The 18,760-nt window shown below is 45.2% G+C and overlaps 1 protein-coding gene across 1 annotated transcript in view; it reads left to right on the top strand.

The window, feature by feature from the left end:
• Positions 1 to 18,760, top strand: part of BLK (BLK proto-oncogene, Src family tyrosine kinase) — a 50,422-nt gene that overhangs the window by 14,374 nt on the left and 17,288 nt on the right. Inside the window, exons 2-6 of the mRNA XM_065833911.2 lie at positions 4,503 to 4,593; positions 7,332 to 7,380; positions 13,707 to 13,800; positions 14,815 to 14,913; positions 16,152 to 16,255. Of these exons, the coding sequence (XP_065689983.1) occupies positions 4,504 to 4,593; positions 7,332 to 7,380; positions 13,707 to 13,800; positions 14,815 to 14,913; positions 16,152 to 16,255 (436 nt within the window). The 5' untranslated portion in view covers position 4,503. The remainder of the gene's footprint in view (positions 1 to 4,502; positions 4,594 to 7,331; positions 7,381 to 13,706; positions 13,801 to 14,814; positions 14,914 to 16,151; positions 16,256 to 18,760) is intronic.

The following is an 18,760-nucleotide window of genomic DNA, read 5'->3' as shown; positions in this document are numbered from 1 at the left end:
ATACACACAGCACTGGGTCTCCAGCTAACATCAAGGGGACTTCCTTGCCAAAAGTTGCTGCTCAGTAGGACCAGGCTGTGTGAGGAGGAGTTGCAGCAGTGTAGAAAGTCCCCATGAAGAGCTGGAGAGAACAGAGCAAGAAGCATCATGGCTTTTATTTGGTGAGGAGTGAAGCAAATGTCTGGTTGGTATATTGTATCCTCACTTGGCACTGTAAAGCTAATGGTTGGACTAGATGATCTTGAGGGTCTTTTCCTACCAAAATCATTATATGATTCTACGATTCCATCTTCAGAAGATCTCCCCTTGACCTATTGATGCTGTAGCATCTGCATCTGCATCCAGCTCTCCCTAGCCAAAACATGACCTCAACTGCCCTCTGAAGGTTACTAAAATTACCTTCAGTTGTCCTACAATGGAGGACACACAGCAGGTTTTAGATGTCCTATACAAGCACCCAGTGGGCCTGTGACCTGTCTGTCTGTCCCACACGTGTTCAGAGCTGGATGCTACATGGAGCTCAACCATTCTGGTGTCTGTTGATTCCTTCAGCAAACGCTTGACTCTCCCAGGAACATTTCAGTGTCAATTATTTTTATGCCAAACTTATCAGCAACTAAGCTGGACTATTTTTTGCTTAAATTTTTCAAGCACATGGAAAAATTTTGCATTGCCTGAATTTTTTTTTTTTTTTTAATTTTGATTTCTGGTTGCTTTAAAAAGAACTTGTTTTATGAATCTTCTTTTTGAACTTGCGTAAAGTTGAGGAAATTAGTTTCCCCACTCTCGGTTGTTAAAAATATACAAACATTTTTAGATGTTAAAAACTGTAAATTCACAAATGGAAATTTTCATGTTTTTCTGAGTTTTCTCCCCACTGCTCTTTTCCACCGGGGGAAGAAAAAAAGAATATAAATCTGGGAGAAGTATCAGTTACTTTTCTCAAAATATTTTAGTGAAGCTAATTTTACAAAAGTAATCAGAAGCAGAAATACCATGGAACAATGTACATTCAACTCAGCCACACTAAAAAAATATAAATAAAAATAAAAATTACTTCTTAAAAAATGAAAACTCCACCAGCTGTGGGCTGGGAGCTCACGGGCAGCTCTCCACATCTGACAATATTTCTGTATTGAGATATTTTTTAGCACCAGCCGACATGAAGGGTGGTCACGTTGGCTGCTGAAGGCTGCAGAAATGACCTGGGGAGCATGAATGGTGAACGTGGTGGTGACCACGAATACCTAGGGCTGTGCTAATGTCTTTATGTGTGGGTGGGAGTGAGTGACCTATGTGGCAGACTCTTCACTGGTTTCATTTCCCACCCGTGCTGGGACATGCTGTTCAGTTCTCTGTGCTGCTTTGTGCAGATGTGTCTTCAACACACGTGTGTGGGGAGAATGCTCAGGTGTGCAAATGTGCAGAAAGTCGTTGCCGGTCTCAGCATAGTGCATAAAGGGTTGTAATGTCCCTCTGGACACAGGAGCACCGTGGTCCCCACTTCTCTCAAACCCTGTAAGAGCAGTTGGGATGGCCACAAAGCCCCTGATGAGACTTGCTGAGGTTGACCTTCCTCCACACCCTTTTCTACTCTGCCCCATCAGTGCTGTCACTGAGAGCAACTCAAAGCCCCAAAATGTGCACCCACCATCCTGCAGGAGGTCCATCAATCCTCCTGTAAGATCATCCTGGCGACATGACTGGTCATCAGAGCATATTGCTGAGCTGTGGTATATGTCATATCCCCTAACTTTGACCAAAAGATGGCAATTGCCATGTTTGTATCTCTCATTTGGGAGTAGAGTATATCAAAGACCTGTCCTGTATCCAAACCAGCATGGTCAGCAGGACAAGGGCAGTGATCCTTCCCCTGTACTCTGCACTGGGGAGGCCACACCTGGAGTATTGTGTTCAGTTCTGGGCCCCTCAGCTCAGGAAAGAGATTGAAGTGCTGGAGCGGGTCCAGAGAAGAGCAACAAGACTGGGGAAGGGACTTGAGCACAAGACCTATGGGGAGAGGCTGAGGGAGCTGGGCTTGTTCAGTCTGGAGAAGAGGAGGCTTAGAGGTGAGCTCAGCACTCTCTAGAACGACCTGAAGGGCAGTTCTAGCCAGGGGGGATTGGGCTCTTCTCCCAGGCAGTCAGCAATAGGACAAGGGGGCATGGGCTTCAACTCTGCCAGGGGAAATTGAGGCTGGAGATGAGAAAGCAATTCTGTGCAGAGAGAGTGGTCAGCATTGGAATGGCTGCCCAGGGAGGTGCTGGACTCACCGGCCCTGGAGGTTTTGAAACTGAGATTGGTCATGGCACTTAGTGCCATGATCTGGTCAATGGACTGGAGTTGGACCAAGGATTGGACTGGATGATCTCTGAGGTCTTTTCCAACCCCGTCGATTCTGTGATCCTGATTCTGTGATTCAAGACGCTCCAGTGAGATAGTAACAAGGACCATAGACAGATGTCCAACACACAGGTAGACTTTGTGCCTTTCATGGTTGGTAATGAGTGGTATCTAAAACTGCTCTATCATCCATCCTTGACTTAAAAGGATACTTTGAACTTCCCTGGGTGAAAAGGGAACTCCAGCTCCTCTCACTTACCATCCTGACAAATAACACCATTCAGAATCAGAAATCCTGGCACAACGGTATTTTACACCAATTTGCAAGTGGACGAGCAGGAAAGGCTAACTTAATATAACAAATGGCGTGCCATTACGTGACAACCAGATCTCCTAAGTAAAGCAAACCCCGGTTGCAACCTGGAAGGAAGGCTGCCAAATTAAAATGAACTTGCCACAGGAAATGCAGTGGCTGATTCAGTGGGTGAAACTTCTCCATCAACTGTGTTGTCAGTTCTGAGACCTGGGTACAAATGGATGGGCTCAGAGAAGGTTGGATAGTGAAAAGAATTTAATTGTGGGGAAAAATGCGTGTTGGACTATCCTGAAATATTTCACCAATTCCTCCCGTTTTGCTCACTTTATCAGTGAAAATAAAAACGAGGCAGAAGGTAAAAGATATTTCAAAAAAAAAGAATACCTTAAAATATTGAGGTGGCTCTGTTAAAAGCCTCATTTCAGAGTTCCAGTTTTTAAAATATTAGATATGTGCTAGAAAGCAAAAAAAAGTTGCTTTTAGTGGATTTTTTTTTTTACTGCAAGTCTGGTTTGCTGGAAACATTTTAAACACATCTGTTATAATCTGACTATGACAACACAGTGCCAGACTGACAGTTATGGGAACTGACCAAGCACATTAGTCCCTGGACCACCAGTCCCCAGTCCTCCGTGTTCATTGCAGACATTGAGGTATTTTGACAAGAAAAGTAGTCAACTTGTCTTTTCTCAGCTACAAGCTGGGATTTATTTTTGGTTATTTGTTTGGTTTTTACCTGTAGCTCACACCTTTCAATGCTTTTGGTGTTGGGTCAGACTTTGATGCTGGGTGGTGTAGATACCTTCTATACCCATGGCAACAGCACTTCAGTAATGTTGGCTAAACTGCTCCCTACGTTTTCAGGGGGCTGAGCAGGCTGGATTTTCCGTGGTTTGGCCATTTTGACTACTCAGATCCAGTATTGTTCTAGAATTATTAACTAGAGCTGAAATTACATTTCTGGGCAGATAGTTAGACAAGCTCTCAAGTGCCAGTGTGGAAACCCTAGTGTGGACCAGAGAATAGTCCATGGAAAGGGTTTGATTCATTTGTGTCCAGTGATCCTTCAGGTGTCCAGGAGATCTGAGACAAGCACATGGGATTGGGAAGCAAAATTCACGATGTATGGGAGACCCATACCTTGTGAAGGCACATCAAGAGGTGCTGGAACATTGCACATGGACAACCGAGCCAAGCCCTAGGCCGATGTTTTACAGGTTGGATGGATACGAACTATGCTACATTTGACTCCTCCAGCTTCATGCGGTCCTCCAAAGTGTGGCATGAGGTCTCATGCCTTTGTGGACCAAGCTGAGTGTGTGTCTGTGCTCCTTGAGCATGAGGAATGGAATGAGTAGGGCTTATTCTTGGTCCAGGGACCAAGCCCTGGTAGACCTGAAGAGCTCAGCACAGGGATATGCACCATGATCTCCAGCATCCCCTCTTCCCTTCTCTCATCAGTGCATGCATGCAGCATCACTCAGCACTGGAGCAAATATACTCAATGCCGACTAGGGATTGTTGCATTGAAGAGGGGACATATCCAAAGCAGTTATTTGTGCTAATTATTTTCTGGTGACTTACAGTGCCTATCTGAGCTTCATCTGCAAAGTCTCAAACACCAGATTTGTGTGGGAACACAAACTATGTGGTTCACAAGGTCCAAGGTTGCAGGAAGACTGTAGACAGAATGATTTTAGACTCTTCTCTCCATTGTCCCATTGCCCTGCATTCTCATCTTCTCTAACTTGTTCCTCATTATTAGATTGTTTTTACCCTCAGTTTCTGCCCCTTTCCCCAAGAGCAGTCTCATCAAAAAAGTAATTTCTGGTCTTCCTTCCAGGATGGGGTTGCTCGGGAGCAAAAATCAGCTGATGTCCAATTCTGGAAGCAACCCAAAACACAAGAGCAAACCTACTCTTACCTCACCCAAGGTAAGCCTGCAGTTTTGTGTCCTTTTGGGATCCTTCACAACCAGGTTAGTGTCCAAAGCAATGCAGGCAATATCTGTTTGTGCCAACAGGAGACTGAGTGCTTCTATTTCCTAAAATTTGGTCATCAATTGGGAAATGTTAAAAGGGCAGAAAACAATTATTTATGCCTGGCTTTCCTTCAGAAACTTCTTTTTATGGGGTGAACTGTTCAATCAGACTTTTCTTGCTCTAGGATTTTTCTCTGCCAAAAAGGATGTCATTTGATCTTTGGGGGTATCTTATGGACACGAAAATGATCAGAGGGATAGAGTACCTCTGCTATGAGGACAGGCTGAGAGAGCTGGGTTGTTCAGCCTGGAGAAAAGAAGGGTCTAAGGAGTCCTTATTGTGACCTTTCAGTACTTAAAAGAAAGATGGAAAGAGACTTTTTAGCAGGGCTTGTTGCAACAGGACAAGCGGTGATGGTTTTAAACTAAAGGAGGGGAGATTCAGGCTGGACATGAGGAAGAAATTGTTTACACTGAGGGTGATCAGAGCCTGTCCCAAGTTGGTCAGAGAGGTAGTGGATGAACCATCCCTGGAGACATCCCAGGCCAGGCTGGATGGGGCTCTGAGCAACCTGAGCTGGTGAAGATGTCCCTGCTCATGGAAGGGGTGGCACTGGGGGAGCTTTGAAGGTCCCTTCCAATCCAAACTATTCTGTGATAATTGTCTGAGTGGGCTAGGCATGGTGGTACTCTGAAAGGCTATGGCGTGCTGAGCCTACCACGATTATTTGCATTGGCTGGACTGGAGAACAGGGCAGGAGACAGGGAGAGAAGGTGCAGAGGCCACTACCCTGTGTGCCCTGCATCACTTGGCCACGAGACCTCCAAGCTGATCTCCGTATCTCTTAGACAGGGCTGCTGCCCTCAGCAGTCTGCAACCCAGGCTGATGTTGCTGACTTGCTAACGGCACAAAGATTGGTCAGATTCAGGCTAAGATTCGAAGCTGCAAACCGCAGTGGAAACTTTACCACCAGGGAAGACAACAGGTTCATCAAAGAGGATCAACAGCTAATCGGTGTTGTGGTGTGGTGAGAATCAGGAACCCTGAGAATCTGCTGCTCCCTTTGGATTCACATGGCCCCTCCTTACGTGGACACGGATCAGGAAGACACTGGGACAGGATCTAGGAGACCCCAAATGACAGACTGCTTGTTTAAACCTGGGAAATCACTCTGTCTACCTGTCTGTTGCTGTGCAGAGATCGTGAAGTCGTTTTCTCATTTCTTGCCCTTGTCAGCACTGCATCCAGCAGCCATCACAGAGAAACTCTAGGTGCAACTCTCACGCGAAAACCACCTCAGGTCTTGGGCGCTGAGAGGGTGGAGGAATTGCCTGCCATTGCTTTTGATGACAGGTGGAGATATTTTTCACTCCTTTGGTTTAATTTCTGAGTTCTCCCATGGTTATGGAGTCCAGTATTCATGACAGAAGACATCAGATTCACCAAGAGGATGTTTTATTCCTAAATTTCCTTCTCTCCAGCTCACTGGAGAGCAGCTGCTATCAGTGTAAATACAGTATCACCAATCACCTTCTGACACTTTTTCTTTTGCCACAGGCACTAAGCTCCGACATGTCAGATGAAGTCCATGTTTCGTTCAATTAAATTAGAAAGGACAGCGGATGAGCAGCTCTCCCACCCCACACTGCTACCAAGAAGGAATCGGAGAGTGGTGTGAACGGAAAACAGTAGATGTTTTTAGTTCAGCATCTGTAGTTCACTCCTTTTGTATGTGTATAAAAATACCTGGCAGTGGTCAAACACCCACTATAGTCACTAGGTACTGTGTCACCAAATCACAGAATGGTTGGGGTTGGAAGGGACCTGTGGAGATCATCTGGTCCAACCCACTTGATAACGCAGGGTCACCAGAGCAGATCACACAGGTGGGTCCAGGCGGGTTTGAATGTCTCAGAGAAGGAGACTCCACACCCGCTCTGGGCAGCCTGGGCCAGAGCTCTGACACCTCAAAGTAAAGAAGTTTCTCATTGGAATGATAACAGGGCTGGCATTTGAAGTTGGGTAGGGGCCAACAGAGTCCATCTGGCCATTGTCATAATATTAAGCCCACAAAACAAGGTGGTTGATCTGACCCCAGCTGCTGGTTAGGAGTGGTTTGTGGTTGGCTGGCCACTCTCAGGGTCTGGGCCAAACCAAACTAGAGACCATGTCAACATTTTAGAAGTGTGTCTACGTGAGTTGCAGTACCATGCTGATTTTTAATTTGCTAATATAGTCATGGCCTCTGTTCATTGGGCAAAGGATATTTCATGAGCCTTGGGACAATTATGCAAAGAGTATCCTGGGTTTTCTGCTTCAAATAATATTGCAATTGTAATTTCTCAATGGAGCCATTCATTTCTCATTCCCCATTGATCTGAAATCTGGCACCAGCAAACAAGAGTTAGATAGACCGGGGTCTAAATGAGTGGGTAGCAGATTTGTGCTTTTATTCAGAGGGAAGCCAAGGATTATTCAAGCCGACAGCCACGACAGCTATGAACACATCACGGCAAAATGTTCTAAAACTATCACGACACATATGGAGCCAGATGCAGGGACTGTTGGCTGACTACAGTGGGGTCTGGATCAGATTCTCACTCATTTGTGGAGCTGAGGGCAGGTCTTCCTGCAAACACAGCGAAGTGATACATGTCTTATTTTTTTTTTATTTCTATTTCTATCAAAGGGCAGAGAATTTATCAACATCCCTCATCTAAACCAAGCCTCTGTACAAGGTAAGATTCTTAGCTGAACTGCTGTTTTCTTCACCTTCCCTTGGGGTTTTGCAAGGTGGTGGTCCCTCAGCAGCAAGACTTGAGAACAAGTCGTCATCTTGCAGGCGTGCGGTTTCTGTATCTTTAGCATTGCCAGGAGGGGAGTTTATCAGCGTGTTTCGGAAGATTCAGTTTACATCACTAACTGTTTGTAGCTGCCAGTTCCCCCTGCTCATCAAAGAAATTAAAAGGGAAAAGGACTCCCTTTTCACTGGTTGAGCAAAGTGAGATCTGAGACATCCACTGTGTGAGATTTCTGTGTCTGCAGCGTGACAACTTCTGGATGCTGCATCCAGCCTGCTGAAAATTTCAGAGAAAATAGCAGGAATCAGAGAGCCCAGACAGACTACAAAGAGCATGAGAAGAAAGGAAAGAGCATAAAATAAGGATGCACAGGGCCCCTGCGTGGAGACTGTTTGTTGGCTTCATCCACCTCTGCAATTATCTGCAGGTCACAGATGGCGTTTGGTAGATGATTTTAGCAGGAAGCCCTCGGCTACCTCTGCCCAGACTCCAAGTGCAATTTCTATATATTTATGTCAAAGAAGTTTTGCAGATTAAGGAGAGAGAGAGAGAATTAGAAGAGGGAAAAATAGATGACACTTGGAAGAAAGCGGTTAGTAACACACAAAGGTTCCTCACATAGGTGAAAGTGTAGGATTAGGGGAGACAGGGCATGAGGAAAGGAAAAAGTGGGGTGACAAATGGGATAAGTGAAGCAGCAGATCTAGGTCTTAAGTCTTATGGATGATGAGGGAGGGTCTCTGCTGTGGGGCAAACAGAGGGATTCCTGCAATGTCAAAATGTTCTTCAAAGTTGATGTTATGGAGATCAGGTGTGTGGGAGGTGTAGCTATTCAACCATGTGAATGAGGGTGCATTTCTGTTGAAGCACCGTTTTTCCAGAAACCATGTTTTCTTCTGCAAAATCGTTTTCATGGCACATTTCCAAGTTGCTGTGCTTTCCTACCTCCACAACCGAGCAGGCAGTGCCAGTTTTTCACAGGTTTTTATCAACATTCTCACTCTGGTGGGAAGCACAACAGAAATTATCTTCAGCGAGGTGGCTTTTACTTCTGCTTCACGCCAGAAGACAGAAGTGGGAAGATGCTAAAAAATGAGTTAAGTAGCATGTTAAACATTTTCAGCTCTCAAAAATATTTTAGTTTGTTAGATTCAGTTCCAGTTTGGGGGGAATATTCACATTGGCAGTCTGGGGAACTTCTTATTTTTCTGTACCAGGGCCTGAGTTTCCAGAAATGATGTTATGTCTGACTCTGTCCTGTGTATCAAAATGGGCTGATAGGAACCATGCTTTGAGATATCTGGGAGATTCTTATGAAAGAAGGCAATTCAAGTGAATTGACAGAGGAAGCACAAAACCCAGACAACTCAATCATATGAAAAAATCAAATATCTGAATTATATCCTGTGGGAGCACTTCAAGCTCAATCAGGCAAAATTATTGACTATGGAAGTATACGGCATGTATTGTAAAATCAAAACCTTTTTCTTACTTTTGTTTTTTTTTTCTTTTTTTTTTTCTTTTTTTTCATTACTTGTCATTTATATTTTCTAATCGTGGTGTTGTGCAACTTGTTCCACAGTTTCAAGCTTTCTCACTGCTGCCTCATAAATTATTTAGTTATATATTTATTGTTAACAAACCCCTCATTCCTCCTGACTACTTAACTTAACAGAAGTGACACAAAGGCAGGCAAGGAGTGTATACATCTGGATTTGACTGTGGTGTTGGCAGCATACCCAAGCTGCTTTGCACTTGGGGTGGGTTCTTCCATCGTGTGAGTCTCTCATTCATTTTATCATGGATCTCCAAGCATTCCTGATGTCTTTAAGGTTGACTCTCTATCTCTATAGGGTCAAATCTTACCTCTAATTCTGCACCTCTAAAGCTCCTGGTACAGCAAAGTGTCTTCTGATTGAGGAACAGCAACTTCATACAGCTCTTTTCACTTGCTTTTGGCTAACCATAGTATGATTTTCAGGGGTGGGAGTTAAGCACGTTCTGGAAATTGAGGTCTTTTGAGGCATCTCAAGATTGGCATCAAAGCCCTTAATTGTTTTTATTGTTGTTCCCTGAATACAGATTTGAGTTTGAAAGAAATGCTGTCGGAAACGTAGTTTTGAGCTTAACTGGGAAAAGAAGGGATTGTTTCTACTGAAAACACTGACCTTTCAATGAGAAATTTAAACTTCTCATCAAAAATGGGCATTGCAAATGAAAAGTAAGAGGGGGGAGGAAGATAAGAGGCAATTGCCTGAAGTATTTAGATTTCCCAGTAATAAAGTCATGAGTTTGGGTCCAACACGATTTTATGAGGAAAGCAGAAGTTATCCACAAAAACTTTCACTATGTCAAAACACAAGGCGGAAAGGTATTTGGCAGAAAGCACTCCTGCCATTCAAGACTGGATGTCCTAGGAGACATCTCCCACATTGTCAAATCTGGGCATGCTGGCCAGCTGGGAGGTACGGCAGTCCCAGCCCACAGTATTCTGTATCTCCACTGGTGGTATCTAATGATGTTCCTCTCGGTGACAGCAGCAACAAGGCAAACTGGCAAACACATGTTCTTCACCCCAAGATCATCTTAATGTGGCTCTAGACCAACTCATGGTTCTCTGGGACACCTTGGCACAGTCTCAGCATGGCTTCTTAGCCATGGGATGGTCGCAAAGACCTTCATGATGGGGCAGCAATGGGGAGGCTGGTTGAATTATTTCTATTAAGCCATCAAACTGGCACTCAGCCTATGCAAACCCAGCTGGTATCTGACTTCCCTGACAGCAGCTCTGAGCCAAGATGTATTTGGCTCGTAATCAAAGTGTCGGGGCTGCCGGCACTATCTGCAAAGCAGTCACTCCTAGCAGCCCCGACGGCTTCTCTGCCGTAGAGTCACTCATGACCTAACTCGATCAAATGGGCCAAGAAAGCTTTATCGACGCTGTTTCTCAGTGGGGTGACAGACTTGGAGACGGGAAGAGTCACTTTCATCATGAGATGTCAAGTCTCGCTGGCTTGAGCAGAGAGAGCTTTTCTTCTGGCTCCCTTGAGTGTGCGGTGTTTCTCAACATGTGTGTTGAGAAGCGGATAAGAGGTGGTCATAATATTTTTTTCAGCATATAAAACCTTTTTGTCCTTGCTGTACTTGCTTCTTTTTCTTTCTCCCCCTTGTCCTTCTTGCTTTTGGTTTCATTTATTTGTAACTGTATCAATCACTTTGAGATCAAAACTACATTTTTCATTTTATTTTCTAGAACACACAGCCACTCTGTGCTCGAGGATGTTTACACTTTTACTTCTGTTTTTCAAAGCCATAGTGCGACCACTGCATTATCTTGCTTCCAAGAGGAGCAGGACGGTGCATGTGGATGAAAACATTTGCTGTGGACACCTTTCAGTTGGCACATGCCCCAAAACCTTCCATGCCAGAGAAGCTGCGTGATAACAACCTCCTCAAGTAGGCAGCAAGAGTTTTGGGTGCAAACGCTATGAGATCGCTCAGGGGGAAGCCACTAACCATGAAAGCTATTTTCAGACCTTAAAGCCTTCTCCCTTGTGACAGATCAACCTTTACCCCATACGTAGGAGAACGTGAGGCTCTGCTGAAACCTCTCCTGGATCTCCAAGTTCCTCCTTGCAAGCCTGGAGGGAACTGCTCAGAACTTTGGTTTACAAAGCTGCATTTACCCCACACTGACCCTTTCTCCTGCCTCCTCTCCAAAAAATCGCCAGCAGAGCAGCAATCGATCCTTGCACAGACACAAAACTCAAGTACCCCAGGGACATGTTATCTTGCGATGACAAAGGGCCAGTCTGGCTCTCTCGCTGGTGGCTTTATTTCGAAAAGGTTACACGGAGACCGTGGCTTGACCGTCTGTTTTGAAAAATGCTATTTATAGACCATCCATCGCTCTCAGCGCATTAATTAGGCTACACAAACTAAAACCTTTCCACAGCAAATGGTCTTCTTTTTCTCTATTTCTTCTCATTTTTCTCTTTTTCTTTTTCTTTTTCTTTTTCTTTTTCTTTTTCTTTTTCTTCTTCTTTTTCTTCTTCTTTTTCTTCTTTTTCTTCTTCTCTTTCTTCTTCTTTTTCTTTTTCTTTTTCTTTTTCTTTTTCTTTTTCTTTTTCTTTTTCTTTTTCTTTTTCTTTTTCTTTTTCTTTTTCTTTTTCTTTTTCTTTTTCTTTTTTTTTCTTTTTTGTTTCCCTTTTCCGTTTTTCCTTTTTCCTTTTTCTTTTTATTTTTCCTTGTTTTTTCTTTTTCTTTTTATTTTTCCTTGTTTTTTCTTTTTCTTTTTCCTTTTATTTTCCTTTTCCTTTTCTTTACCTTTACTTTTATCTTTTTTCTTTTCTTATATTCTTTTCTTTTTTCTTTTTCACTTGTTGCTTTTTTGCTTTTTATCTCACTTTTTTCCCATTTTTCTTATTTTTTTCTTTTTCCTCTCTATTCTTTTTTTCTTTTTTAATCTGGTTTTCCTTTTTCTCCTTTTCTGTTTTCTTCATTTCCCCCCTCTTTTTCTTTTTCTCTCTTCTTCTTTTCCTTTATTCTATTTTTCTTTTTTCACCATTGCATTGTTGGATTTTTACGTCGGGGTGTGTGTGTGTGCTGATACTCCTTATAAAATTCAATCTGCCCCAGAATAGCTGCTCGTTTCTGCTTCAGCAGCTGCGAGCCCGCAGATCACATGTGAACGGTTGCACAGTCTCTTGGAGTGTGCAGCACCGGCACAACCCAGGCACTCAAAGGCAGCGATTCAGCTCCAGCCCGCAGAGATCCGCAGCCTCGCAGCACGTGTACCGGGTGGCAGCTTTGCCACGCACAGCACAGCCCGTGTGCACCATAGACCGAAAGTTCATTTTGCTGTGCCTAAGTTTAGGCTCGATCAACATAGCTGGAGTAAAAGCAACGTGTTAGGGTTGGGGATGAAGATGCAGATCTGCTCAGAGACTCGGTTCAGGTGGGTTGCAAGAACGCAAAGCAGGTGCGGGGAGGTTTTGCCCCTCTGCTCTGCTCTGGTGAGACCCCCCTGCAGTTCTGGTCCAGCTCTGGGTCCTCAGCACAGGACACACATGAAGCTGCTGGAGAGGGGCCAGAGGAGCCCCAGAAATGACCCAAGGCTGGAACAGCTCTGCTGGGAGGACAGGCTGAGAGAGTTGGGGTGTTCAGCTGGAGAAGAGAAGCTCTGGGGAGACCTTAGTGTGGCCTTTCCATATTTAAAAGGGGCCAAAAAGAAAGATGGGGACAGACTTTCGAGCAGGAGCTGTTGCAACAGAACAAGGGATGATGGTTTTAAACTAAAGGAGGGGAGATTCAGACCAGACATGAAAAAGAAATTGTTTCCATTGAGGGTGGTGAGAGCCTGTCCCAGGTTGGCCAGAGAGGTGGTGGATGAACCATCCCTGGAGACATCCCAGGCCAGGCTGGACGGGGCTCTGAGCAACCTGAGCTGGTGAAGATGTCCCTGCTCATGGCAGGGGTGGCACTGAATGACCTTTGGAGGTCCCTTGCAATGCAAACTATTCTGTGATTCTATGGAAATGGGAGACACAGAATACCAGTTTTGTGGTCTGAAGTATCTAAAGTGCATCAGGGCCAGAGGGAGGGAAGCGGATCCTGGAGTGTCCACCACCCCCATGGGAGTTTCGGCTGAGTGGAGCAGCCTGGTGCTATAGGAATACTGGGTAGAAAGCAGCAGCGTGACTTAAATGTGGCAGCACATCTGCAAGGAATAGTGTGCGAAAGGGATGGCAAGGTACAGTCTGAATTGAGAGCATCCAGAGCGAGAGTTAAATCCTAGAAATGGGCTTGAATAACAGAAACTGAGACAACTTTATACCTTTTTCTATCAAAAAAGCCTCATATTTTTGAGTCAAATCCTAAAGCCACCTTGGGAAATGTTGCTACAGCAGTATTCATTTACTGCTGTGTAAAACTCAGGCCAAACACTGACAGATTATTTATGACCCTTCTTATTCCACATAAACCCTTTTTTCTTGCTGACACATGGGCTTTTGTGGATAGGGGGGTCTGGAGTGCTTTAAAAACACATCCACAGGAAACACCACAGTGAATCAGCGTTAGTCCCTGAGCAGAGGTTGTGGTTGGCAGGAAAGCTGGGTTGGTGGAAATCTTGGCTTTTGAAGGATGTGGGGGTTGACAGCCCCTCTGTGCAGGGGGTTAAAATGTCCCACCATAAACCCAGGTGTGCACCACCCTCTCGGCAGGGAACCAGCTAGATTCAATGGTGCTGTTTCTTCTTTCAGATAACTTAATTGTGATTGCACTGTACGATTTTCCTGCCTCAAGTGACCGTGATCTGCAGCTGGTCAAGGGGGAGAAGCTCCAAGTCCTCTCCAAGTAAGTGACCCGCTGCCAGAGGGATGTTCAAAGATGAGCGTGGTGGGTCTGGGGAAGGAGGTGACCTGGGGGATAGACACCAATTCACAGCTCACCAGAGCCAAGCTTGTGTCTTAAATTTGATCCAGAGTGTGATTCTGGGTACTGTCTTCTCTCTGCAAAGTGGACAAGGTGACACTTCCACGCTTTCCTTGGGTTACAGATACTTTGGGATTGGGTAGTGTCCCTGCCTGGATGCTAAGGGGACCTTCTTCACTGCCGGTGTGTGTGGGCGCAGAAGTAGCATAAATAACAACAACAACCTAGCTCCTGTTTCATATTTTGTGCTGATGGTGTTTTTGCAAAGGATGTGGGTTGGGTGTAGTCAGAGGAAAGGACAGAATCGAGCCAGGGAGGCTCGTGGTTTCATTTTGGCTTCTTCTCATGCTCACAAGAGAAGTGGCAGCAGGTAGTCCATCTGCCCAGTCCATAACAGGGCAGCGGTAGGCTCGAGTCCTCTGCTCATTTACCCTTGTAGGGTTTCTTCATCCTTGACCTCTCTGTGAGTTGGCCTCCAGAGGTGACATTTCTCACCCAGATGCCATGAAACCCATGGGGCAGGGGAAACTGGTGGCTTTTGGTCACAGCTGGTGGCTGAGGGAGTGGTGGGAGAGCAAAGCAGTGAGGTGTCTGGCAGAGGAAGGAAAGAGCAGAAAGGAGGAGCTTGGATGACCCTGTGCAAAAGATAAAATAAACCCACAGTGACCCAGATTTCCCCCCACTCACCTGGAGCGCGTAGCAAAGGTTTGGGTCTGTGGTCACTTTGTGCTTCCTCTGCATTCATGAAAAGAGACTGTCACCTCCAGAAGTCCGTGAGAGACAAACAGCCTTCAACCTGGTAGTCCTGTAGAGTGGATTAAGGAGTCCTGGCCTATTTGCAGTGTTCAAAACCCCCGAAACCGTGCTGTCCCCACAACCTTACCTTGTGAAAACTCCCCTGGGCACTCACCCTTTTCTTCTCTACTTTCTTCGCAGCGAGGGGGACTGGTGGTTGGCAAAATCCCTCAGCAGCGGGAGGAAAGGCTACATCCCTAGTAACTTCGTCGCACAAGTAGACAGCTTGGAAGAGGAAAAGTAAGTGTGAAAACTTATGAATGATGAACACTGATGCAGGGCTTTCCTTTCCCAAAGAGTTCAGTCTCTCAACAAACTACAGGAACAGCTTTACTTGGCGGGAGGAAGATGTTGGTGTTGGGCCTGATGGCAAGAGGTCTTTCATCGTCCCCAACAATGCTGCCTAAAATGTTCAGGAGAAGCTTGGGGATGCAGATCAAGGAGGGTGAGGTTGCTGTGGGGAAAGTGGGCAAAGACTCCTGTCCCATTGATTGCATCTACTGGGGAAAACAAGGATTTAGGGGAAAGAACATAAGTTTATGTTTACACTGGTAAATCAGCAGTGTCAGGGATCATCCTATTGCCCCACTGGGTCAGTTCACCCACACAAATTGTGTTAAACTTTCTCAGCTCCAAATGAGTGTTCATATGCAAACTGGGACTGGGGATTACTAAGGAAGGGTGAGCTGATCCAGGTGTCAGGTGTGCCAGGGACCACACCAACAGTTTAACGGGACAGACAACTGAGTACCAGCACCCAGACTCACAGACTGGTGCTGTTTGTTTCACTAGCCCAGATGCAGCCTCTGTGTTTGGCTCCCTGCAAAGAGGATGGCAAGAAAGACTTGAGCCAAAAGGGTTTATTATGCTTGTAATAGAAACAGCAGAAGAAATTGTTTCCATTACTTATTCTCCTCTATGGCATTTAGCTAGAAATGATCAGCCCTGCTTGCAGTCTCCTCTTGAGGGACACAACCATCACTGAATCCAGCAAATATTTAACAGAGAACAGGAGTGTAGTTGACACATAAGTGTTCTCTGTATTCAAAGGGTACAATGAAACAGCAATGGGCATTTTATACTCAGGCTACAGCCCATGTATCTGCTTTATCTGCAGCCTGCGTGGGCACTGCTCAGGGTTTACTCACTTGCCAGGTGAGCTGTGGGTCTCTGCATGACTTGGAGGTTGAGCTTTCACTTCTCTTGTGTGTGGGGTGCTGTGCACACCATCTGCTCTCTGCTTTGGATGAATTGCTAGGCTGTGAAACAAGCCCAAAATGACCTAAATCTGGTGTTAATCTACTGAAAACAGACTATTACTGGTGCTTTCCAGCAGATAAAAAACTATTTGCTGTTAAAAGCAACCCTCACTTTCAGAGTGTAGCAATAATAATAAAAAAATAACTAGCTGGAAGGATTTTGGATATTTTTAAAACTTTTCCTTTCTAGACAACAATTTTGCCTATTCTTTCTCCCAGGTGGTATTTCAAAACTCTGAGCAGAAAAGATGCTGAACGGCTGCTGTTGTCTTCTGGTAACAAAGTTGGCTCTTTCCTTGTCCGAGAGAGTGAAACCAGCAAAGGTGAGATCCTCAGCGCATGGATAACTACTTATTATTGCCACAGCCTGGAAAACCTTTCAGACCTGAGCTGCAGAGTTCAGCTGTGACAGCATTTCTTGGATCTGGCTGGGCAAAACAGTGCTTACCAGGCTCAGCAGGGATGTAGAAGTGAGCTGGGCATTTAAAGGGCAAAGATTGTGTTGCTTGTCTTCGTAGTTCAGGCTGTGGTAAGGGTGGCTCTTGTCACCATAGTTCATGGTAGAGATGCAGGACCACAGATAAGCAAAAAAGACTTTCCAAAACAATGTGTAAGGCATTGCTTTTCCTTTTCTCCCCAAGCAAATGTTACTATATTTTTGGCAAATGGAAATTCTTTTAGGCACTCTTGAAGAAACATTTCTTCTGCTTGCAACAGCCACTTGCAGAATTTTGGAAAAAGTCTTTTGGTGAAACATTTTCCCAGAGGAAACGTATTTTTCCTGATAGTCTATAACAGGGGGAATTAATGCAAACCAAGACTTTTGGAAGGGGACTGACTGGAGCAGGAAAGGTGAACTTCATCCACTTTCCTTTGAACTTCATCCACTTTCCTTCCCTGTCAACATGGCTGGCTTCTGAAGACTTGATCCAATGAGGGTGGAAAGGGTAGAGCATTGTGGTCACTTTTTTTGAGCAGTGGATATAGTTATTAACCATAATACTTAACCGTGTAGTTGCAGTCTGGAGTCTAGTTTAGGTTGTCCTGTGGGAATTTCATATTGTTTCTTTCCTACTTTCATCTCCTTGCATCCACTGGGCCAGCGAGTATGCTTACAACATGGAGGAAATTATGCTCATGGTGGACCCATGGTTCCTCTCTGAACCAGCCCCTTGCATTAGTTCAGGAAAGTATTTCAGTCTTGCTGTGCTTTTGTTTCTTTCCTGTGAAATGGATATAGGAGTCTTTCCTTGTCACACAGGAAAAGGTGATTTGTGCCTTCCTAAAAGATCAGTAGACACTTGGAGCATCCATCTGAAGTAACATGGGAGCTTATTTTCTTTGATTTGCTTCCCAAATACTTCTACAGGGTCCTAGCCAAACAGTAAGCGTGGGAGCAGATAGACTGGGTCCTCCATTTTACAACTAGTTCTCGCTTCTGGTTGCATCACTTCTTTCTTTCTTGTCTCTGTTTTCCCCCATTCACATGGGAGGTCTTCAAGGCAGTGTCTGACCCTTCCTCTGTTTTTACATCATTACCAGTAAATTAAATAGTGCCAGAGCCTGGATGCAACAGCTGGGTCATCCACATGGTCTCTGTGAAGGTTTTGTCCCGGTGTTAATGGTCAATTTTGAGTGCAGCCACTCTGTTTCAGAGGCTGAGATAGTTTCATGATGTGGATGTGACCTTAGGGCTAGAGACCAGGCTCCAACATGGTGCAATTTACTCACAGATGCAGTCTGAGCCCCGGTCATGTTGCAGAACTGGCCATTTCAGCCACCTTCAACAACAGAATCTAGCAATGCAAATAGAGCCAAATGGGAGTGCTGGTCCTGAACTGGTGTGATATCTAACATGCTAAGTGGGACAACCAGATGTTCTTCTTCCTGTAGTTCTCTTCCTCAACCACCAGGCAGGGATGATGTGTTAGCATTATAGCAGCCTATTTGGACTTTTTCCTAGGACAAGAGGAAATCGCCGCAAGTTGCACCAGGGGAGGTTTAGAAATTCCTTCCTGGAAAGGGCTGTGGGGCATTGGAACAGGCTGCCCAGGACAGTAGTGGAGTCACCACCCCTGGAGGGGTTGAACAGATGTGGAGATGAGGTTCTCAAGGACATGGGGTAGTGACAGTGTGAGGTTAAAAGCTGGACTTGATGATCTTGAGGGTCTCTTCCAACCAAAATGATGCTATGATTTTATGATTGTGTTACTTCCCTCCCTGGCCATGCCTGGGCTCACCTCCACATGTCCCTGGTGAGCTGATACCAAGTAGGAGGGCTGCTTTCCATGCAGATTTGCAGTTTTCGGAATGTTTAGGGAACATTACCAGATCAGGAAACATTGAAGAAACTTCTCCCTTTACAAGTAACTGGTTCTGCTTGCATATTGGTTTCCCCTCTGCCTTTGTGGTGCCTTTGAAATTATCAGGCTTGGACTAGTCACCACATGCTGCTCTTTCATTTATCCCCTTCCCACTTCTCTGCTTTGTTTGCTGGGATATTTGGGTAGCTGGGATGACTGTGCATTGCACCCAGGAAGGGAAGGGAACATCTTATGAAGAAAGGCTGAGAGAGCTGGGTCTGTTCAGCCTGGAGGAGACAAGCTGAGAGGGATTTGATCAATGCTGAGAAATATTTCAAGGGTGGGTGTCAGAGGATGGACCAGACTCTTTTCAATGGTGCCCAATGACAGGATGAGGGGCAACGGGCACAGACTGAAACACAGGAGGCTCCATGTGAACATGAGCAGAAACTTGTTTGCTGGGAGGTGCCAGAGCCTGGCCCAGGCTGCCCAGAGCGGGTGTGGAGTCTCCTTCTCTGAGACATT

This window comes from Patagioenas fasciata, chromosome 3, assembly GCF_037038585.1.
Source record: "Patagioenas fasciata isolate bPatFas1 chromosome 3, bPatFas1.hap1, whole genome shotgun sequence".
NCBI classification, from domain to species: Eukaryota; Metazoa; Chordata; class Aves; order Columbiformes; family Columbidae; genus Patagioenas; species Patagioenas fasciata.
This window is presented reverse-complemented; position numbering and strand designations above follow the sequence as displayed.